We start from the raw sequence: 25,189 nt of genomic DNA on the forward strand, positions 1-25,189 counted from the left end.
CGGGTCCCCTCTGGGTGCTCCTGCCGGATCGGTGGCTCCGGGGTCCCTGTGACCACCACACCGGATCACCGCAAGTGACCCAACAACCCAGGGAATGCGTTTGTACACAGAGACACTGAGACTGATCGACCTGGGTATGTACTGTACTCCCCCCAGGCCAAGGGTCCCCAACACTGCACGAAAAATCCCTTACTCCCTGGAAGTCACAAATTGGGAGGGGTACGGGCCGAGAAGGAGAAGCCTACAAAGGGAGGCAAGGAAGGGTAGGCTACCACGGCCCCAAGCAGCCCCAGGGGGGTTTGAGCTTGTTTGAGAGGGGGGGAGGGAGGGCTCACTACCAGGAAGGATCGGGTTCCCTCAATGTCAGGCCCTTACTCCCCAGCTCACAGCAGCCCGATGGATCCCGAGGGGGGGGCTTGTCCCCAGATGGGGTAGGAGGTGACCACTAACCGGGGGCCTGGGCTCATACCGCAGAAGGGGTCAATCTCGGAGAGTCCGGGGGGAGGGCCGCCCTGTGGAGAAGATTTTGGGAACTTGCAGGGATCAACCGGACTGCCCCTAGTGTTTACAGCTAGCTGAAGATGGACTGACCCCTGGGGGTCGAGGGCCTACGGGGGGGTAGGAGGGGTCACTGGTTGCTTGCCGGCGGGTAACCTTGAAGACCAGGAGGTTGATGGAGGGGAGGCCCCTGGCCCGCCAGGATGGCAGGGGAGGGGGGTGGAGAGAGAGACGGCTGCGCGCCTGTCACACCCCTCACGGCTAAGGGGTCCTATACCCTTTCCCCGACCTTGGCTTGGGAGGGGGCTGGTGAGGGGTTGGACGTCCGCGCCCCGGGGGGCTCCGAGAGGGAGCACTTATTGCGGGTAAAATGAATGTCCTACCCAGGCTGCTGTATCTCTTTGCAACGCTGCCTTCCAGGATCCCCCAGACGTTTTTCAAATCAGTATCCACAGCTATCCGCAGGTTTGTCTGGAACCAGGGGCAGTCGCACATTCGCAGGTCGATCCTGGAGAGACCGAAGACGGCCGGAGGGGTGGGGCTACCATCAGTGATCACGTACTACATGGCCACGCACCTGCACCGAATAGTGGACTGGCACACGCGTCCCACCACCAAACGTTGGGTAACCATGGAACTACAACAGTCACAGGGCACCATCCCATCTAGGCTTTGGCTCGGGGGCTCCACCTTCTCGGATCTCCAAACTAAGAACCCGATGATAGACGCCACTCTCAGGGTTTGGTGCGGAAAGCGGTATGCCCATCAACTCACCACTTCCCCAAGTCCGCTTACACCCATTACTCACAACCCAGGACTGGCGGGGGGCCTACAGCCGGCCGCCCTACACAACTTCCAGAAGACAGACTGGTTCTATGTGCGCCAGTGGAGTCCGGGGGGAACGCTCCTACCGCTCGAAACCCTGATGACGGACCGACAACCTACTCAACTGGACAAATTCCACTACCACCAAGTTAGGACGTATTATGCCAAACATCAGGGCAAAGATCAAAGAGGTCACGAGCGATGACGTCCCCCTACAACCTCTACCAATGCTCCTGCACCATACACCTATTCCCACGCAGGCATACAAAAACTCCCTGACCATCCATTTGCTTAACGCTGCGAAAACGCTCATGCCCCTACACTGGAAGGGCCCTTCGGTACCCTCGCTTAGGCAATGGATAGATAAGGTTGAGAGTATCTACGACATGGAATCGCTGACTGCCTCCCTGCGAGAGCGCTCGGGTAAGTGCGCCTTGACTTGGTACCCGTGGAGACTATACATCTCCAGAGGCGTAGCCTGAGATACCAGAGATCTGAACCCCCGCCCGAGGAAGCTGACCCACTCCGAGGCGTGATGACCATACAGACCCCACGCTACTGTGGGGAGGATGAGCCACGCAGCTTACACACCATGTCCTCCCCACCCCACAGTTCCTCCCCACCCCCCCCCCCCCCCCCTCCTTATCCCTTTTTTTTTTTTTTTTTCTCTTCTTTCTTTTCTCTCCCGGAAAAGAACGGGATGCCTAAGATAAACCGGCTTTTGCCGAACTACATATAGACAGCCACACCACTCAGACGCACACACACACACACAACATAAATCTAAACCCACAACGACCTAAACAGACAGACTTAGCTCAGCAGAGCAGACCTCCGCCCTCCCCGGCACACAAGCAGAGGGACGGCGTACAAATACGCGACGAAACGAAGCCACCTAGCGGCTGGACATCTATACTTACCCACACCTAGCTAAGGGAACTGACCCAAAACTTACTAAGAGGGCACAGGAGCCCGACACAACTCCTACTATAGACAGACCCTAACGGATAACGGTAGAACACATGGAGAGTACACCAGGGCACTATGTAGTGACACAAGGAAGGCCAACACTCATCCATAACCGCACCAGACGGACCGCTGACTCTAAAGGGGAAAGCCGTCCGGTCACAACGGCCCATTCTTACTAATCCACATGACTACCAAATTTCCACCCCCTCGGGTGTTAACTAGCAACCAGACGGAACTCACTCTTCTCAGGCAATGTCTACCTCTGAAAAAGTATTGTTACTCACGTATGTATTGTACCCTTGTATTGTTTTACACACCGTATGCTTACGGAATTTCTGGTAAACGTTTCCTCAATAAAAATTGATTGACACAAAAAAAAAAATATGTATAAAAACAAAAGAAAAAAAACCTTGTCCCTAGCAGTATATGATAGGGTTCTTCAGCCATATACATACACTTTGGGTGCAGAGTACAGTGACAAATCAGACCAAATGCCAAATTCAAACACGGTCTGACCCAAGGCGTATATACATGGATGAAGGATCCGGACTTATTTTAAAGGTAGAGATGAGTTTAGAAAAAAAAAGTTTTCCATATTCCTTTAACACCTCCTCTGGTTTAATTTTTAAACTCTTGTTTTTTTTTTTTTTTAAACATCTCATTCTTTATTTAGCAGAATTTGCATACTAAAACTGGAAAATAAAATGGTAAAACAGAAAGTTATCAGTAATAAAATACGTACTATTTTATTTCTGTATTTCTGATTAAGATCATGAAGACCGTAATGCTTTCTATAGCCGCACTGACAAAACTGTGAACTGTATTGTCATTAAAAGGACACTATAGTCACCAGAACAACTACAGCTTAATGTAGTTGTTCTGATGAGTATAATAGCTCCCTTCAGGCATTTTCATGTAAACACTGCGTTTTCAGAGAAAAGGCAGTGTTTAGATTGCCCCTAGGGACACCTCCATGTGGCCACTCCTTAGATGGCCACTGGAGGTGCTTCCTTGCTCAGTGCTGCACAGTAAGCAGCCCAGCTGTTCAGCGTCCCCACACTCTGCAAGAAGACGCTGAATTTTCCTAATAGAGATGCATTGATTCAATGCATCTCTATGAGGAGGTCCTGATTGGCCAAAACGGCATTTGGCCCTGCCCCGTGATGATTATAGCCAATCCAATGCTTTCCCTATGTGAAAGCATTGGATTGGTTAAAAATCGGTCATTTCGAAGATGACACAAAGGGTGCGGAGCCAGCGCCAGCCGACCCACACAGCACTGGAAATAAGGTGAGTTTTATACTTTTATAGTGGGGCTGAGGGGGGAGGCAAGCCACCTACATGGTGGGTTAAACACTATATGGTCAGGAATACATGTTTGTGTTCCTGACCCTATAGTGATCCTTTAACTCCGGCTGTGCCCAATTCTGCTTCCACCAGAGATACGTTATCCCATATTCTGTTAGAGGAACACTATAGGGTCAGGACCACAAATGTGTACTCTTGACACTATAGTGTTAAAACCACTATTTAGTTTCCTGGCCTCCACTTTCCCCCTTAAATATAGTAAAAATTCCAGCATGGTGCAAATCCGCCAGCGCTTACCCAAGTGAGTATGGCCACTATTAGAGATCCCATAGGAAAACATTGGATTTCCTGAGATTATCAATTCTGATGATCTCAGCCAAGGAGGTAGGGTAAATCAATGCATCTATGTGGGGAAAGCTCAGAGTCTATATGCAGAGCATAGAGACGCTGAATGTCAGTGGCAGCACGTTGTCACAATGCACCAGGAAGTACCTCTAGTGGCTGTCGGAGTAACTGCCACTGGAGGTGTCCCTAGACTGTAATGTAGGCAGTAGGTAGTGTTTACATGAAAATGTCTGCAGGGACTGACTATACTCACCAGAACAACTACATTAACCTGTAGTTGTTCTTGAGACAATAGCGTACTTTTAAATACTCTGCAGACTGGCATAATGACTAGAGGGGGTTTCACACTAGGGAGGAGCACAGAGAAATGGTTAGAAATAGAACATTTGTGAATTATGGGCTAAAAAATTACTCACAATTCATACTGTAGAGCAGGGGTAGGCAATCTATGGCACTTGAGGTGTCTTTGCACGGCACTCAAGACTGCTAGAGCCAAACAGACTCTGGCCTATCATGAGTCCAAGTGGAACTTCAGATATCTGCTAGTGCAACCTGAGCAGTGATTGCAGGTGGTGAGGGACAATCCTCAATTTATGCATTGTAGCAGGTAGAGGAAGTGATCTCAGATAACTTCCTCCTAGCACTTGTGAACGGAAATCCGCACAGGAGTAGAGCAGCCCATAGCTGTTGCAGCTCCTACCCTTGACCTGTACCTGGCCAGCCCTGAACCCAGGGAAGTCACCCACACTGCTAGATAACACAGAGCTGCAGAATAACCCTCCCCTCATACAAATAATACGAACAGCCCACGCACAAACACAATATCACTAACAATCCACATACACACACACACGCCCCCACAAGCAGCATCTCACATGCAATACCCCAAGCAGCCCCACACATACACAAACTCCCAAACACACAATGTGACATATCCATCCACACACATAATTACACAAGCAGCCCCCATACACAGCCCACATTAATAGGTATCATACACGATACCACAAACTACTAATGAACATATACAATATAACAGCTCATATACGCACAAATACAATGATACAAAAGCAACTGCAGTATCAATAACAGAATACAGCAACATACACACCTCAATTTAATAGAATAGGACATCACAATCTAATTTTGGCACAGTGCTGCTAAAAGGTTGCCTACCCCTGCTATAGAGAATAATCATATGGATGTTCCACACTTCCCCATCTCAAGTGTAATTCTTCGTACTGATTGCTCTGTCATACTGATCTGGTGAAGTGCTTTAGGCCTGCTGATATATGTCCTATAATATATTATTTAAAAAACAAACAAACAAAAAAAGATCATGTATTTTATGCTTTCCATTTATATTCCTTATGCCCATTATCTCTTAATGATTATACCTCCCCACCCCATTAATACCTGTGCTAATTTCCTTTCTTCTTTGACTGGATCTCAAAATCTGGACACCTCCATTTTACTCTCCTCTCTCCATGATGTCTGCAGTTTTCCCTTCTGTTGGATTCTTTTACCTGATGGATTGGGGGTAAATTAGTTTAGCTACAGAAAAGCAACATCGCTGAATACATTTTTTTTTTTTTTTTAAATAGCAGGTATAATGGAATGGTCAAAAAACGGGATGATCCAATTTCTAACTTAACTGCCATTAACCCCTTAAGGACACATGACATGTCTGACATGTCATGATTCCCTTTTATTCCAGAAGTTTGGTCCTTAAGGGGTTAAGAAAGTCGTCAAATTGTTTAAAATGACTGCAAAAGGGACATGTCTCACAACCATCAGAGATTTAGATAGGGGCATGTGACCTCCCGTCCAGTCATTTTTTTGTTACAATTCCTCTTAGAAGTAATAGATCATTATTTATTATTCTTAGCCACATATCATCCCTACTGAGGCACGTCTGATAAATTATTCTGGATTTCTGCTGTGTGGTGCAAGAGCAGGAGGCATAACCAGTGTGAGGACTGGAACATTTTATGTATTGTTTTTGCCTTACAACTGTGGTACCCAAAGGGTTAAATCATTTTAGTCATCAAGTCAGCCCCTTAAAACAAAAGCATCACTTCTACGGTGCCTGAAGAATAAAGATTTATTCAACAGCAAACTGCATTGAATTGAAAAGGTTCTGTGTATTCCACTATTTAAAAATCACATAACTTGTGTCAGCCATTTTAACATGCAATGCTCTGTTTTCTTTTAAATCTATTTTTAAAGTATTAGCACTTGACTTCACACAGGGTTATTCACTAAAGTTTGAATTCAAGGAGAATTTCAAATATAAAGACAAATTAGCCAAACATTGCTGTCAAGTCTACTGTGTGGATGTCTGTAAGAAAGAATACCTTCTGTACCTTTTTGCCAAATACTGATTTTACATATAATTATAGTGGGGGGAGGGGGGCTGGGGGGGGAGGGGGGGAGGGGAAGGAACAACGCTGTAGGCCAGTGTTGTCTAACCTTGACACCATTAATTGTTTCTGGACTACATTTCCCATGATGCTCAGCTAGCTTTTAGACTCTAAGAGCTTACTGAGCATCAATGGAAATGTAGTCAGAAACTATTCATGGTGTCAAGGTTAGCCATCACTGCTGTAGGCGTCCGGACCACTTCAGTTCATTGAAGTGGTCTGGGTGCAGTGTCCCTTTTACACCTAGTGCTGCAATGTTAAACACTGCAGTTTTAAGTCAGCCGCTAGTGGCTGTCTACCAGACAGACACTAGAGGGCTTCCTGGATTGAAATGGACCTTTGGTCCGGTATCTGACGCTGGACGTCCTCATACTCTGCATGAGGACACCCAGTATCAGATTTTTCCTCATGATTCAATGCTTTCCTCTGGGGATGTCTAATGCATGCGCGGAAAATGCGCATTAGTGCCCACTTGTCGCGGGACGTTAGGGGGTGCGGAGCGTTAGCCCAGCGCCGAGGGACATCGGCAATGGGATAAGGTAACTAAAGGGTTTTTAACCTTTTATTTACCCAGGCGGGTAGGTGCAAGGGAGCGTGGAGGCAGGGAGAGTGATTAGTGCCAGGAATACAGCTTTGTATTCCTGGCACTACAGTATCCCTTTAAAGGAGCATAAAAATAAGATAAATTTTATGTAGTGAGGTTTATCCGTTTATATGACCCTTTCATTCATGTCTATACCTAACATGCATTGTAATCTTAATCTTCTATGTGCTGTTATAACACAATTTGATTTATGATAACTACTTTTAATCCTAATAAAATTGCGAATTACAAATAGTGGTCTGGGTGCGGAGCCTGATCACCTAGCCGTGCAGACGTGGATAACACGAGCTCCTGTCTGGCAGGCAGAACTTGGGGCGAAAGCGGCGGCTACATAGCCCAAGGACCTCCCAGGGTGCACTACCTACGTCAGGGGTGCACCATTGAACCGACTGATACCACCCAGGAGCCCGTTGGGGCAGGGGCGCGGAAATCCAAGTGCTGCCTACTGGGGTTGGAGCCGGGAAGAGACACCCGCTCACCCCGACTCCGGAGCCCTCAAGCGACCTCAAAAACATCCTACCCCCCTGCCCCCCTTTGGCCCGGTGGGGGAGATCCCGGTCCCCACTGGACCAGTTGACCAGGACAGATGGCGGACTTACTGGCTACACAGCATACAGGGGCACCAAACCACCAAGCCACAGCTAAGATGGCCGCCCGGTGCAGGCCTAAAACGCGGAGCACATACACCCAGCCACCCACGCATCCCCAGGGGACTTTCGACCGGCTCTGTACAAGCTTTTGGACCACGCTGTGCAACCGCTGAGTGACCTCCGACCTAGCGGTAAAAACAGTGGCTTCATGGATCCGCCCTGCAGCCCGATGTCGCCACTACAGGCACTTACCACAAGCCTCCAAAGCGGCCATCCGGCTACGCAGACACCAACGATCCTCGAGGCGGGAAATGGCGCCATGTTACTCGGGTGCACACACTCGCTCCCAGATACACAGGAGCTGGACTACCAAGCAAGCCCTACACGCACACACTTCACTCGACCCGAAAACATGCGTCCAGCACAGCAAGACCCTACCCTTTACAGTCAACGCTGCAAACCAAGTAGCTGTGCAGATACACACTTCACTTATCACTGCTGGAGCTGACTCCTAGCCCAGGGGCACCATAAAAGAGACATACCAAAACAAGAGAGGCTTCCCTGGGCTGGGCCCAGGGAAGCACCCACTACTATTCCTCTCAGCGGATATGCCACACTTGCATCCTGAGAGCTCATGCTCACCTGTCGCTGTATGGACTATATTCACCAAGTAACTAATGATTGCCCATACATTTAGTTAAAAAAAAAAAAACACCCCTTTAACAGGCAAACTGCATGCAAGCCTCTACAAATAGCATCAAGCGAGGCAGCAGCTCCCTTATTTTAATGTCCACCATTTTCCTTTACGATGGTTATTACTATAATTACCACTTGTTCCCAGTGGTTTCACACGTTGTTAGCGAATGTTAGTGCAAAATCATATACATGCTTGAATAGTCTGATGTTAATCTGCCTAGCTCACATACTCTATGATCACACGGTTATTACTTAAGCATGCATGCGTAGACTGGCTACACTACTGTAGTTTACTCTTGTACCCATAGCCTGCTATATCTCAGAAATATAAAGTATGCTGTCTTCTATGCCATGACATTGTTTGCTGTTGAACTGCTTGTGACCGCTGTTGTGGCGCCACAAGCTTATCTGTTATTCTATGCACAAGAAAAATAAAGAATTAAAAAAAAAAAAAAGTGGTCTAAAATACTAAAAACAGGGCAATCGCCATGGAACCAGCAGACACATTCCAAATTGCTCCTCCCTATTCCATTTTTGCAACACTTTATTAAATCGTCTCTATTGTTTCTTTTTTCTTATTTCTTTATGCTGACTGTGAGGGGACAGAAAAACAATAACAATGGTTGACAGGGAGCCAAGGCTGTTCTTAGTTCCAAGATATAGGTAACTACATTGTTGATTTGTCCAATTCATTTTTAGACTTACAAATAAATATTTCCTAAATATAGGTGATGAGCTAACATAATATTAAACCTCCTGTAAGCTAAATGATGTTTCTGACATGGAAACTATAGGCCAGACAGACACTCTCTCACACACTCTCGCTCTCTGACAGACGTGCGCACAGACACATACACACACACATACCAAGACAGACACCTTTGGGAGTGCTTGAGTGAATTTTTTCCCTGGTGTCCTGTGGAGGCGGGCGGCCGACTGCTGGAATTGCGGGCAGCGAGGGAGCTGTGATCTCCCTTCTCTGCTCCCTTGCTCGCCGCTTAATAATGCCAGGGCCGGTGTGACGTCATATGCTGGTTTTGGCATCACTAAGTGGCGAGTGAGGGAGATAAAGCAGACCACCCACCTCGGAGGGAACGGGCTCAAAAATTCCAGGCTCCACGACTAAATTCTTAATCACCATGGCAACCTGGCTCCTAGGATTTGTAGAGCCCTGCTTTTTAGGCCTTTCTGAATCACGTGCAGGATGATAAAGTTCACATATTCTATAACTTTTGCCAGTCAACTTGTCGGAGAAAGAGTACAATTTAAAAAAAACAAAACAATTTTTGTGCTTTTCTTTTAATAAATGGAATATCTTCATTATTTGATCAAACTGTGCAGATTCTTTCCTACATTCCTAGCATATTGTATTTGCAAATTAAAACTTCCTGGATTTGTTGGCTTGACACACAAAGGGTGGAAGGGTGTGTAATTACAAAACCTACTTTTCTAGTCAGTGAATATAGAACATGAGTGTCATGTTAAGAAATCCCTTATTGAAAGTGTTTATTTCAATTAATTAATATTCTTTATTATTATTTTACACATAAAGCCCTTTCGCTTGCAGAAATGTTTTATTTGTCTGGAGACAGTCTTTTTTGTGACAGTTTTATGAAAGTGCCCATTTCTGTAAGTTCATTGAGAAGCCTCTGATTCCCTGGTACATAGGGAAAGTCTGTGCTGGAGAAAGAGGGGATGGCTTGCAGGTCTGCAGCTTTTGCAAGCTGTTGTTTTTTTATATACCCCTTCCAAAATGCATGCATATTTTCTTGGTGGTGTAACTAGTAAATTGCAAAGAAAAATTTAATTTTTGGTAAAAAAAAAAAAAAAGCCAGAGAAATGCTCTCATAGGCAATCTCCTCAGCCTTGCATGGCGCCTATAAGGATTGCACAACTCCTTAGAGGATTTATCCTTTCATGCAGATGACATAACACAAGTCCCCTAATGAGCCTGGCACAACATTGTGTTTCTTCTAAACCAGTGACTTGAAGTGGCACTGTAACTGTCTGGGGACCTTGCAGAGAACCAAGACGGTAACATCACAGCTTGTGGTCTGGTGGCTAGGGGGCAGGTAAAGGTGTTATTTACTTACTTGAAACTGTCTCTCATGTGCCCTACCATCTATCTCAGGCCAGTGCATGCACAAGAGTACAGCATTGAAGTCTGTGGAGGATAGTCAGAAAGTGCCTTCTTAATCAAGTATAACCAGAGCTCCTAGTAGACCTACATAAAAAAAAAAAAAACTGGTCGCAGATATAGCAAACTTTCAGGGAAGATATCGTTGGAGTGCAAGGGTGAGTTAAGCAGCTGTCAGACTCCCACGAAAAGAGACTCACCTTGTTGGAGAAGCCTGTCCCCTGGCTGATTGTGCATGCAGCGCTAGGTTTAACGCATGGTTCCCTGAGAGCCACATGCATTTACCCTACAGATCATAACATTTGACATTTGACTTGTACGATTTTATACTTTTTAGAATATTATGAAATTTAATATGTTATACTTCTATAAATAGGGCACTGTTCAAATATGTCATTTCAATTATTTTAATTATAGCTGTTCATTGTCCATCGCATATGGGGTTGTATCAATTTACCTGATATTGTCCCTTGCGGGTGGTGCCGTATTTCTCCGGCAGGTCCACTTCAGCTTATTCCTGTAACCGATGTTACTGCTGTACTCATGCGCATGTGCAAGAGTACAGCGTTGAGGACTTCGGAGGATTCTGCAGTCCATAGACTGAGCCAATGCCCTGCAGCTGTCATTGGTGACTTACAAATGTAGTCGGCGGTAGCTCCACCCAGTGTCTAGAAGTGTCAAGCATAGGAAATATACAGAGACCGTATATCTCTTGACTGGGTTGGAATTTCAGTAAAAATTCCAACACTGTCAAAATTAATATTTCATTAAGATCATATTTTTATGAAATACAATTTTTTTTTTGGAGGAGTAGGGGGATGTCAATGCTGCTTTAATTTCATAATTCTCCTAGCCAAAGTGATGTTATTATCCGAAAATGAACTCTGCATGTACTTACTCATAGCAACGCTTTAGTGAGTTTATTTTTTCAAGGAATTCGGATTGAATTAAAAAGGGCTTAATTAAAATGCCAAGTATGTCCTATGATTTCTAATATTAGAACAGAAATATTCAGATGACCTGTCATATGTCCCAGGAGCATTGGAAGGAAGTTTCAGGAATCTCACTGCTCCTAAGCTAGTGCCACTCGATGTCTAAATATTCCTGTCAACCCGCAACTAGATGTTAAGATTGAACAAATCTTCTGTACCCTGGCTGACAGTACCTGGATTAGGGATAAATGATATTCAAAGGTTATTGAAATATTATAGCATTTCTCTGTATTTTATATCAAAATATTCGGTTCTGAATTGCCCTGCTGAGGTCTAGGTTTTTAAATAAGTTTAATGTCCTTTTCTGGCTTATTAAGGTGCTGGAGAATAGATTGTCACAAAGAAATTGGTCTAGATGAATATTCTTGTTCTTGGGTAGAACATTGGCTTAAGGATAGAGTACAACGAGTTGCCATTAATGGTAAATTTTCAAGCTGGACAAAAGTGGTAAGTGGTGTCCCTCAGGTTTCTGTTTTGGGACCTCTTCTATTTAACATATTTATAAATGATCTTGAAATTGGCATTGAAAGCCATGTATCAGTGTTTGCAGATGACACAAAACTTTGTAAAGTAATAAAATGTGAGCAGGATATTGCTTTGCTGCAGAGGGATTTGGATAGATTGGGGGACTGGGCACTAAAATGGCAGATTCAATTTAACGTAGAGAAATGCAAAGTTATGCACTTTGGGGTTAAGAATGTACAAGCAATTTACACCCTAAATGGTAGTGAACTAGGGATAACCACATACAAGAAGGATTTGGGAATTGTTATAGACAACAAATTAGGCAGCAATATGCAATGTCAATCTGCCGTTGCTAAGGTCAGTAAGGTTTTGTAATGTATAGATAGGGGCATACATTCTCGAGATGAAAATATAATTTTGCCTCTTTATAAATCACTCATAAGATCACACCTTGAATATGCTGTGCAATTTTGGGCACCTGTTCTAAAGAAAGATATCATGGCACTAGAAAAAGTGCAGAGACGTGCTACAAAATTGAACAAAGGAATAGAGCATTTTAGTTATGAAGAAAGGTTAAAAAAATGTAAATCTCTTTAGTTTGGAAAAACGGCGCCTGAGAGGGGATATGATAACATTATACAAATGTATTCGGGAACAGTACAAACCATTATCTGGAAATCTATTCATAACCAGGGCTATACATATTACACAAGGTCACACACATTTATGCTGGAAGAAAGGAGATTTCATCTAAGGCAAAGGAAAGTTTTTTTTACTGTAAGAGCAATAAGGATATGGAATTCTTTGCCTGAAGAGGTGGTTTTGTCAGAGTCTATACAGATATTTAAACTGCAATTGGATAAATACTTAAAGCATAACATACAGGGATACAATTTCTAATTACTGGGGTAATAGCTGCTTGATCCAAGGAGACATCTGACTGCTATTTTGGGGTCAAGAATGATTTTTTTCCTAGTTTGTTGCAAAATTGGAAGCGCTTCAGACTGGGTTTTTTTGTCTTCTTTTGGATCAACAGCAAAAACATATGTGAGGAAGGCTGAACTTGATGGACGCAAGTCTCTTTTCAGCTATGTAACTATGATCTAAATGTAATTCCACATATTGTACTGCTATCTAAAGGTAAGGGAGTGGTTGAAAAAGGAACACTCTTACACAAATAACTGCCTTTGTTATTTTTCTGCAAAGATCTCCTCAGTGAATTCAGAATGGTCCAAACATTTTTAAAAACCGCTGGATATAGTAATTTAAAAAAAAATTTCTGCTTTAAGATCTGAAAGACTCAATATCGAATGTGTGTGTGTGTGTATGTGTGTATATATATATTTGTAGTCAGGGACAAAAGCCATATACATGATAACTTAGATATATGAGCAAGTCGGTTGTGGTGTGCCAAAACCGATGTATCGGGTAGGCCTGTAATAAAAGAGGGCAAAAAGTTGAATAAGATACCTTATTACACATCTTTACGTTGCAAGATTCATAAAGGCTTGTCCTACTCAACTCTAGCTCTGGTTGTGGTATGTATCTAGTAATATACTGTGCATTTCCAGCATCCTAATGTTTATGGTGTGAGCAGGGACATTTGTCTGGAAGCAGCTGATGCTGCCCTGATTCTGGAGGAATGTCCCCAAAAAGGCATTGGGGTTGAGTCCCCGCCTAGTTAAGAGGATTCTGAGGTACATTATGAATTTAGCTGTAGTGAGTGGTTTGCCCTGCAGTTAATTAGGGGCATATTGAAATTTGGTCCAGTGAGTGATAACCTGTAAAGGTCTGACATTTTGACCGGCACCTTATTGTCCGTAGGATAGTCCTTATGTCCCTACGTATTACATATGGTAAGAGGATGTGAACTGTTTGGTACTAGGATGAGCACTTAAGATATGGTGTATTCCAGCCAGGTAAGTTTGTAGTGTTAAGAGAGATTTTATAAATTGTATGGGCAAAAAGGAGAGGAGTGTTGCAATAGCAACTAGTGAACGAATATCGGTATTATGGTAATCGGTGGTAAACTTGTTGTAAAGGTGAAATCTCAATTGTATGCTCGTGATATATAAATCAGAGAGGGCAGCTCAACCCAGAAATCTGTCAAATGCCATGAGGCGAGTTAGTGCAGTATCAAGCCATGGAATTTGGATATAGCCAGCTGCTTTATTGTCAGAGAAGCACTTGACAGGTTCCCCTATCCACTCATACCTCCCCAGGCCTTGTAGGCGGCCACTATGGGGTAGATTACAAAGAAATGTTGACGAGGAAAGTTTTTTTTTTTTTTTTCTTTTTTCAAGAGTCTCAACTGGCCAGGCATCTCAGAACCAAAAGTCACCAAATTGGCTGTGAAATCAGTGTGTGCGGACACATCGGTCCATGTAACTGGGAAATGATGAGAAATGACGGGAATAACCTGGCCTCCTATTCCCCCCCCCCCACTTGTTCTTCAGAAGGAACGGTTCCCAGGACTCTGATGCACTGTACCTTTTCTGTAGGTGGACATGTTCTGTAGCTTATTAGTGTCAAGATGAATGCCTAAGAAGGTCAGTTTGTGAAAGTGGAACCCATAGTGAGGAAAAGTGCCATCGTTTTGTGAATACTAACCAGAGCAGAGTGAGGGCGTTCTATCACGAGGAAGTTATCTACGATAACGGGTCACTGCAGGACATTCGCTAATATTGAGTGTTAGTCAACATAGTGTCTTAGCAAATAAGACAAACAGCTTGGGGTTACTCTTCGCTCTAAAAGTTACACGTGTGGGAAAGTCATGACAACCCCTCCATAAAATGCCATGAACATGCCCTTGGGATGGCTGACTAGGTAGAAGTTTGGAGGCATAGGAAATGTCTGTTTTGCCCACCCAAGCTCTGGTCAACCCCTTTGGCATAGTGCTGGGAGAATTCCTTAGAGGAAATCAATGAGTTGAGGCTAGGGGTGGGTAATTAATATGGTTGAATACCTTCTTAAGCAACGTGATTGTGTTGCGGGGTCTATTAATGCGGACAGGAGTGTGACCAGACCTGTGTGGAAACCTTGATGTAGAAGTCGACTGAGTGACAGAAAGGGTGTGCTTAGAGGTAAAACTCCAGGTTGTCGATGCAAACCTTCTCTATGGTGAGGAGAAGTAGAGCCACTTACGTCACGAAAGTCTGACGGCTAGGATGAATTCTGGGATAGTGAATTTCTGATTTAGTCTGGGATTCTGGTGTATCGAACGACTTACAGATCATCGTAGTAGTAAGACTTGTACTCTAAGACATCGTGGGAGGCAATCAGTAAGGAGACTAAATTAACCTTTCCAGATCTCTTTGCGTATGGTCAGGGACACAAAGTACGAGGGAGTAATAATGTAAACCGATGTGCTAGGGGCGGGATTTGAAAGGATAACATAACCATGAGAGGGATTTGGGAGTCCTGTAGCTGGGATGTGCTTCAGTGCCTGTGGAGATTCCAGTCTCTGTATTCCATCGTTGATGTTATGTATGGAGGCAAGTAGAGTGGATATCAACTGTTTGACTTCATGTGATTTGGCCTAGTGGGCAGGGGCCACTGAAAGGTGTGGCAAGAACGTTGGCCTCTCAGGGACTGTAAAAAGAGTCCATATAAAAGGCCATGCTGGGTGAGGCCCTAACTCGTAACCTGGAGAGGTTGATGTGAGGCGTTAGCTATGTGTTGGGCCGAGGGGCGTATACCTCCATATGCGGATGAAGATGGGTGTTGGCCTCAAGGAATTGATAATGATGAGGCTAGTTACTGGCATAGCTGGGAACCAGGCCGCCAGTTGACATACCGGATCCGAGAATGGGACGGGTGATGGGTAGTAGCGAGGTGGGTAAACATACCTTGCTCGGGGTAGAATGTGGTTTCCTTGCCAAAGGAATGAGATATTGGAGAACTTAAAGGGAAATGATGATGGGAGGCAAGTTGGAACTGGAATTGGGCTTGACTTACTGTGAACGAAATACACATAATCGGGGTGGTTGTTCTTGAGGCTGGTATATGAATAGGTAACCTGAGGACATAGTTATTAGAATCCTGACCCTACGATGGTGGGTACAAGATTCATAGGACATAAATCAAATATCCCTATAAGTGAGTAGGGTGAGGATCCTAGGCCACTACCAGAGACCATGGGGAGTGTTTAACCAATACTGCGACAATAATGGGGGATAGGCAGAGTCATGAGTGACCACTAATTGGTCCTGTGACTTCTGTAGCTGAAATACATATAGGGGGATATGGAATACCAAGCTATGAGGGCAGTTTTGAGCTATCCCGGTAGGACTTAGAATATTTAATTATGGTCGTGCCAGCATGGGAAGGGGGGTGTATGTGTGGGGAATTAAGGATCCCCGAGCGTGGGCCTGTGTACGGCCTGGTGGAGGAATTGCGTGCCAGCGTTGGCTGATGTAACATAGAACAGTTAGAGTGGATTTGCTGTAGGTTTGGTGATACTATGCCTGAATAGCAAGGGTCGGTTAGGATGATGAACTTGTTTGAGTAGAATAAAGCCACGATGAGTAAATAACCTTTTGCATAATACGTGATTATTTTGACGTAGAGTCAGGGGGAACATATGATGGTATGGTAAAGCCTGGTACACTAGGGTTTGCCCCAGGGAACATGACTATACATATACTGAACATAGGAGTGTGGCGTGTTACAAAAAAGGTTTAGCGAATAGGTGGTCGTCCGCCAAATAAGTAATATACCTGTAATGGGAGAAAGTATACAGATTGGCCATAACATATGGTAACAAATGTGATCGTGATGACTGCCTCAGAACAGTACCAAGTCCATGAGTGATAAAATAAGACATATGCGATATATGATGGTAATGCAATATACGTAGTGAATATTAAACGCTTACCAGAGCTGAATTAGTAATGGGAAACTGACCATATCCGTGCACAATCGTAAATAATAAGAAATATAGCAAACATAACCGAACTACAGGGGGCATGTAAGGATAACTAGTAGCAGGCTAAATACTTTTAAAAAAAAGAACCTGGACATTTCATGTATCAGGGAACAGTGTAAAACTAACGAATTGGTACTATGATTCTGGTGGCCGCTAGATGGAAGCATGTAACTGAGATAGACTGGAGACTAGTTTGGTAGAAATTTGACGAAAAGAAACTAGCGAATAGGAATGGAACAAAGAGCAGGCAGGAGTAGGTGAACTGACTTAAGTCCTGAATGGGAAAAAGTCCAGAATGGACGGTATGTAAGAACATGAACAATTGTGTGTTCATGGATTTGGCCCGTACAGGCAGACTCACGGTTCGTGGATTTGACTGGTACAGGAAACAACTTGACCCGGAAGCTTGCGGTGAGGTGAGAGGTCAGTTATGCGGCTGGAAAGTACCCAGACTTGGTGGACACGGAGGTTTGGTCCAGGAAAAGGCCCGGGAAGCCGGTAAGGGGTCTCATAGCTCCGGCGGGAACGAACGGCCAGTTCTGGAGAGGAGGTGAGTAGTCTCTGACTACATGTGGCTGGAACAGCGTCATGGGAGTTGTTGGAGCAGGGAGAACTTGGTCCAATCGGCGTGGGAGTTGTTGGAGCAGGGAGAACTTGGTTGGGAGTCTTTGACCGCATGTGGCTGGAACAGCATGATGGGAGCTGTTGGAGCAGGGAGAACTTGGTCCGATCGGCGTGGGAGTCTCTGACCTCATCTGGCTGGAACAGCGTGATGGGAGTTGTTGGAGCAGGGAGAACTTGGTTGGGAGTCTTTGACCGCATGTGGCTGGAACAGCATGATGGGAGCTGTTGGAGCAGGGAGAACTTGGTCCGATCGGCGTGGGAGTCTCTGACCTCATCTGGCTGGAACAGCATGATGGGAGTTGTTGGAGCAGGGAGAACTTGGTTGGGAGTCTTTGACCGCATGTGGCTGGAACAGCATGATGGGAGTTGTTGGAGCAGGGAGAACTTGGTTGGGAGTCTTTGACCGCATGTGGCTGGAACAGCGTGATGGGAGTTGTTGGAGCAGGGAAAAACTTGGTCCGATTGGCGTGGGAGCCACAGTAGGCCCAGACCAGCTTGTTTGGAGTTTTAGGCAGTCTGTGTTGATGACCTTTGAACCGGAAGTAGAAATGAACCAGGCAGCATCAGTCCTGTGGTGTAGGGGGCCTGAGTTTAAATAGCCGGGTAACCCCTCCCACAACTTCAGGCTATGCCTTCCAATATATATTCACTTGCAACACAAACCTAATCCACACTGACTTTGTAATCTTCCTGTTTGCTCTGGCCTGCATCTTATATTTCAGATGTCTCTTTACAGTGTAATGGGATGTGGCTGTCGTTGATTTGAGAATTGCAAGCAACTTGCATGTTTATCTCAGCACTTTATAAGCACTTGCTAAACGCCCATTCTCAAATTTATATTGATCTTCATGGTTAATGTATTCAAACATGGCAGTGTTCAGACATGCTTAGTGCAAGCAATTAAGCTGAATAATGCAAAGTATCATTCATTCGCCACTGCACAAGTCCTGAGCTTAATGGTCATTTTTCATTAGTCTAAGCCACATAGCTAACATATATAGTTATTTGCAAATTGTTTTAATATTTTGAGTAGATGCAGGCCTAATGCCAAAGAGCATATCATATTAAGGCATTGAAGTGGCAGTGTCCTGTTCTTCTTGTTTTCCAAACCATATGCCACTTTTGATTTCCACATGCCCTTTTTCCCCTGCTCCGGATCTCGGTATCCAGATGCAACTTTAGTATCACCCATTGATTTCTTATGTGTAAAAATAGAATGAATGTTAATTTCAGAATTAAAATATAATCGAGGCGAAAATAGGACTAAATATAAAAAAATGCAAAGTGACAGTGCTACTATAACTAACAAACCGTTTGTCTTCTGTTGCTGATTATTATTAAGATTTAGTTATCCAGTATTGATATATTTTGTTTGTTTCTTTAGAAAATGCAGGATGGGTCAGAAGATCGTAACCATTGGAGGGCTTTCTGAGTCCCATACCCTCTAGTTTTGGCCAAACACCAATCCATGTGATGGCGCAGAGCAGTCCGCAGCTGGACATCCAGGTATTAAATGATCTCCAACAGCGCTTCCCTGAGATTCCACGGGATGTGGTTTCTCAGTGCATGTTGCAGGTATGTTTTTATGTAAACCATATATAGTCACAAAGACATCAGTAGTTTCTGTAAATGGAGAAGTTCACTGCACTAAATTACTGTAAGGATTGTTTTACTATTGTAAAGTTGAACTCGCAACCTTTCCACCTAATGGAATTTATTTCATTTATTTTACTTTTTGTTACTGCTAGCATTTACAGTGTTGTGCAGCTTTACAGTTGGTTAAGAAATCTGATTGTAAATTTTGAAATCATTTTAAAAGCTACTTCTCCCCTACATCTGTTTTCTTCCACGTAACAAAAAGCTGGCAATGCACTCTTATCTGTATTGGCTTGTGGGACTGCTGCCAAACTTTTGTAGTCAGTTAAATCACCAAAGAAAAACAATTAAATGTACACAGGGCCGCCATCAGGTAGTGACAACCATATCTGTAGCAGCAGAAATGCCGCTGGTGCAGCAGCATCGGGGCCCATACACTTAGGGCCAGCTGATGGGTATATATCTTTAGGGACCTGGTCAGCCCTGCAGCCCTTTAATAGCACAACTGGGCCTCTTTAAAAATGGCAGCCACAGCCCGTGCATGGAGGAAAGGACAGCCGGTCACTTCCTCCCAGCTTCCTCCACGCAGGAGGGAGAGCTAGCTGCCAGACCGACTCCCATCAGCCCGAGCCATCCTCATGCACCCACAAGGTAAGAAACAGGAGGGTGGTTAAAAAAAATAACCTGTCTGTGTATGTGTGTATCAGTGTCAGTATGTATTTCTGTGTGTCCGTATGTATGTCAGTGTGTCTATATATGTGTCTGTCTGTGTGTCGGTATGTGCGTACATATGTGTGACTGTATGACTGTGTGTCTGTCAGTATGTATGTATGTCTGTGTGTATCTGTTTATCAGACTGTCCTTTTGTGTCTGTGTATATTCTGTGTCATTGGGTATATGTGTGTTTAACATGTCAGTGTGTCTGTATATCTGTGTGTATCAGTGTATGTCTATTTGCATGTTTGTCAGTGTGTGTCTATATGTCTGTGTGTGTTTGTGTATCAGTGTGTGTGGAAGTATACACACATGCACACCTGTATTAAAACACCAACATTCACACACATACTCCATACAAAACATGCTTACATTCAAAGACCATGTGTATGTGTGTTTGTGTGTGAGATATATATAGCTAGATATAGATATCTATATATATATATATATATATATATATATATATATATATATATATATATATATATATATATATATACACACACACACACACACACACAGGGATTGCATCCACTACCCACTACTTGTGCACTTACATACTGCATCCAATACACAAACACTCTGTATAAATTCTACACACACTGCATCCTTGGAGGTGGGCTTGGAGGCAGCCCCTGGTGGCCTAGATCTTGAGCTGTGTTAGAGCCGCCCACATTTCTGATTGCAGTCCTGAATGCATATGTCAGTGTGGGTTTACTAGTAATTTTACTTCATAGAGATGTTTAAAAAAAGTTTTAAAAGGGGCGGAGCCTGGCAGCCATGCCGAGCAGTCGCATGCAACGTGGGCTCCAAGGCAAAAACCTAAACGACACAGAATTAAACGAGATAAAGCCCTTAAATCTGCTTGCACAACAGCCCCAAACTAAGGGGCACACCACAGCAGCATTACCAGCCAAAAATCCCAACTGCCAGCGACAGTATCTAACCGGAGATCGACCCGAGGCCTACGGAGGGCAGCAGCAGGCGACACGAGGGAGGCGGCCGATCCCCCCGCAACTGCAGCTTTCTTGGACTAGGGTCTCCCCGGAGGACTCTACCTTCCCCCCCCCCCATGCCGGCGGGGGATATCCCGGCAAACACAAGCGACGACCAAGCGCCAGGGAAACACCCTGAGAAAAACATGGCGGACACCGCATGCAGCCTCGAGACCAGCATCCGACTGCCCCCGTTAGCGGAAAGGATCGACCGTATACTGCAAGACTTCTGGGACAAACTTGCCAGCAGAGAACGCATCTCTGAGGCTAATTCACCGGTAAAATGCCCACAAGACATGGCACTAACATTAGAGGTCAAGCAGAGGAAGCTAGTGCCCCGGAGAGGGCCACGCCGCAAAAAGCCTGGCGCCGTTAAGGTACGCCATACTAGGGCACGGCCTAAGCAGGAACAGTCCACCACGCATTGCCCACGCAATCGGGGGGCTGCTCCCAGCCGGGGACACAAGTACTTCACGGAGAGAGGCTCTCTATCAAGCAGTTACAAGTCCTCGGAATGGCAGAGTCGCCAAGCCCGCAAATTTACTGCCCAACGGAGACTTACCATACTTCGAGACCGTGGATGGCCTCTTGCTTCTCTAAGGGGTATGAGATATGAACAGCGCAGCCACTCCCGGCAAGCTGACCCGCAACACCATAGTACCAGACACCAGACACTGACACAGCTCACGGTCCTGAATACTCAGCTGCAAGTACCCTGTATTTCAGGAAGGGAGACTGACTGCCCGAGACCAGCATGCGGTATTGGATGACTCCTGGCCGACTAAAACAAGCACACCTCCATGCTTTATAGTGCAGGACTCTTGTTTGTTTAAAATTTTCGCAGCTCTAGCATGATGTGCTCTCAGTAGATCTTAATATAATATAATAACCACAGGCAATTAGCTTGTTAATTACAGATCATTTAGCCGATGTTTACTCACTGTAAATGCGTTTTATTGTCCAGTATTTCCGTTTAAAAAACGTGCAGATTTTATCTTGTTTAGCCACACATTAGACTAGGTGTATCATAGAACTTAAAGCATGCAATCTTTAATATCAAGCAGGTTCTTATTTCGTAAATCTTATACTCTGTATTTAAACATTTATTAACAATGCATACCACTGAGGCTGACTAAGATATATATAGCTTGTTTGCAACGAACATAAGTACTTGTTATAACTTTGTTTAAAACATGTCTTGATAAGTGATTAAGCATATATAGGACCATAGCCTCTGTCTTTAAGGTAAAAAGACGTTCTTTATTCTGTTCTGTTTCTTATAACCATGCCTAGCATAAACGCCATTTCATACGAGATAAGCAGTAATACCTTTAAATATACAAATGTGCTGAAGCAGCAAAATGAAGCCAGCGATGACTCATTAAGATTAATACCGTATGTAACCTGTTTCATTATGTTTTATGCATGTTCTTGCACTCGTTATCGTGACGGTGTAGGACAACTTGTTCACTTATGCACAATAAAAATAAAGAATTTAAAAAAAAAAAAAAAAAAAAAAGTTTTAAAAAAGAATGGAAAGGTACACCTGAAAGTTCCTCTCTTTGCAGAAAATCCCTGGGCTCAGATCCTCTGGTGCCCAGGCTAATAAACAAACGAAAAGCCTTGCACATGTGTTAATGTGTCACAGCTTGGCTGCAGAGTCATTCAAATAAATCAGAATGAGCTGTTTGCAAATTAAATGGAGTCAAGAAGGTGTGTGTGTGTGTGTATGTATATATATATATATATATATATATATATCGGTCAGTGAGTGTATATTTTGGTGACTGGTCCCCCTCCAATTGCATGGAAAATATGTTTTTACTTTCCTTTTTTCCCCACACTGTGACACTCTCGCCGTGGCTGGCCCCACCTCCATAGTTCAAATAATCAATCATAGGAACGCATTGGGAGGCTATTGCGCATGCACTAATCCATATCTCCTCATAAAGATGCATTGAATCAATGCATTTCTATTGGGAACATTCAGTGTCTCATTGCAGAGTGGAGATGCTTAACGTAGACTAGGAATCACCTCTAGTGGCAGTGACTGTTTCTGAAAAGGCAGTGTTTACATTGCTGTTTAGTAACACCTCTCAATCAATCTTGATGATCTCAGCCAAGCCAATGCTTTCCCATAGGAAAGCCTGCAGGGACAGGCTACAGACAGCAGAACTACTACATTAACCTGTAGTGGTTCTGGTGACAATAGTGTCCTTGTAAGAATTGTGATTTTGTCATTGAATATTAAGTTTTGTTAGTTTAAAAAAAAAAAACAACCTGGTTCCTAACTTTTTTAGCGGACTCATAAATTCCCAGCAAATTTTTCAAGCCCTGCCCTTAACAGTGATCGGCCGTTGCATTTGAATATGTCCAAAGAATTGTTCATCAGTGTGCATCACAATCTAAATACTTTAAACCGCCTTGAAAATAGCAGGTGTTACATTGCATTACATTTTATTCCAGTATATAGGTTTTCTGTTCTGTGTTTGACATGTGGAGATGCACATGATGTAATTGCACTACTTTAAATTGATAGATGGTTGAGTGGTACCTTTCAAAACTATTCAGATCTCTGACAAATCGTTTCATATCACTGAATTAAAATGGTACACCGAAATCCATTTTGTGGTGACATTGGTTTTATATTAGAAAATGTATTTAAGAAAAAAAAAATCACCACCAACATATCCTGTCACTGTACAACTAGACAAGTTGGATGTACAGGAACAAACGATTCTGAGAACCACAGGGTGTATTTAATTTAAATCATGTAGATTTAATAATCTAAATCACTAGTCCGTAAGACCTGGTTTAAATGATTGATTTCTAAACAAATACTCGTTCTTGCTGGTTGTTATAATATATCATATTTGGACACAGATGCATTTTTCATATTTCTAATGATCTAAGATTATTTTAAAGGAACACTCAATTGCATTTTTTTATAATTTAGTAAATATACACCAAAGAAAACAAAACCAAACAACGTGTCTATTTTCCCCATTTTACCGAGATGCATAGGGTTTGCTGATAACTAGCATACCTAGAGTGTATTGCTTCCTCCACCATGCTACACATGAAGTGCCTTGAACATTGTTAGTTAAAGCGCCATGACTACAGCGCACTCTAGTGGTATGGTGGCAGGAGTGCCCTGGCACCCACTCATTTTCAGAGGGGATTTTGTCAAACACTAAGTGGTGGGGAGGATAGGATGGATTAGGGAGTGTCTCTGCCATGATGTGTGTTTAAACTCCATATTTGGCAGATTGTCACAATATGACTCTGCCAGGGACCCACATTATATACATTGTTTGATTACTATGCTTCAAAAAGGCTTGACAAAGCTCTTACTATTGTGACAGACATCATGCCTTTGGTCCTTAAGGGGTAAAGTTAGCCACACATTTATGCTGTATTCAACAGGTTATGGTTGCTTTAATACACTTATTATGTTTTAGATATGTAAATAAAAAGATATCTAATTTAATCATCTTGCTTAAATAATTCCATGCATGAGATGTCACTGAAAGTCTTGTTTTTTTTGTTGTGCTTTAAGAATAAGAATGCCAAGAAATTTCTTGCTAGACATTTTCTAAAAATTATGATGTTAATCTTGGAATTGTGTGTAGCAATTGATATATTTAAAGCACATTGTAATATGGCAAAACCATCAATTGATATAATATCTCTCGCCCTTCCCTCCACTTTGTGCTAGTAGTATCATTCCCTCGGACAGTCTAAATCAGGAGTCTGATGGGTATGTCATAGTACTATAAAAAAAACACAGCATAAAAATTGATTGAAGTCAAGAAGTCCTTCAAAGTGGAGTACTGTAAAGCGTCTAAATAAATAACCTAAAGGGACAATCCAAACTGCAGTGGAGCCCTGCTTTAATAGAGATGATAAATTGATAAATTAAGTATTAAAAATATATATATATATCTATATTAAAAAACATCTAAATGTAGTGATCCGGAAATAGTTAAAGGGACACTATAGTCACCTGAACAACTTTAGCATAATGAAGCAGTTTTGGTGTATAGAACATGCCCCTGCAGCCTCACTGCTCAATCCTCTGCCATTTAGGAGTTACCTCCCTTTGTTTATGAACCCTAGTCACACCTCCCTGCATGTGACTTGCACAGCTTTCCATAAACACTTCCTGTAAAGAGAGCCCTATTTAGGCTTTCTTTATTGCAGGTTCTGTTTAATTAAGATTTTCTTATCCCCTGCTATGTTAATAGCTTGCTAGACCCTGCAAGAGCCTCCTGTATGTGATTAAGGTTCAATTTAGAGATTCAGATACAATTATTTAAGGTAAATTACATCTGTTTGAAAGTGAAACCAGTTTTTTTTCATGCAGGCTCTGTCAATCATAGCCAGGAGAGGTGTGGCTAGGGCTGTATAAACAGAAACAAAGTGATTTAACTCCTAAATGACAGTGAATTGAGCAGTGAAATTGCAGGGGAATGATCTAT

General features: G+C 43.5%; 2 protein-coding genes across 3 annotated transcripts in view; both read left to right on the plus strand.

Moving 5' to 3' along the window:
- TASL (TLR adaptor interacting with endolysosomal SLC15A4) overlaps positions 1–25,189 on the plus strand; it is a 358,686-nt gene that overhangs the window by 49,310 nt on the left and 284,187 nt on the right. The gene's annotated exons all lie outside the window — the stretch shown is intronic.
- Positions 1–25,189, plus strand: part of TAB3 (TGF-beta activated kinase 1 (MAP3K7) binding protein 3) — a 60,205-nt gene that overhangs the window by 15,382 nt on the left and 19,634 nt on the right. The window contains exon 2 of one of the 2 annotated variants that reach the window (XM_063457896.1): positions 18,788–18,978. In XM_063457896.1, coding sequence (XP_063313966.1) covers positions 18,877–18,978 — 102 coding nt within the window. In that variant the 5' untranslated portion in view covers positions 18,788–18,876. The remainder of the gene's footprint in view (positions 1–18,787; positions 18,979–25,189) is intronic. The other variant, XM_063457905.1, reaches the window with a different exon arrangement.

Source organism: Pelobates fuscus, chromosome 1 (assembly GCF_036172605.1).
Source record: "Pelobates fuscus isolate aPelFus1 chromosome 1, aPelFus1.pri, whole genome shotgun sequence".
Taxonomy (NCBI): domain Eukaryota; kingdom Metazoa; phylum Chordata; class Amphibia; order Anura; family Pelobatidae; genus Pelobates; species Pelobates fuscus.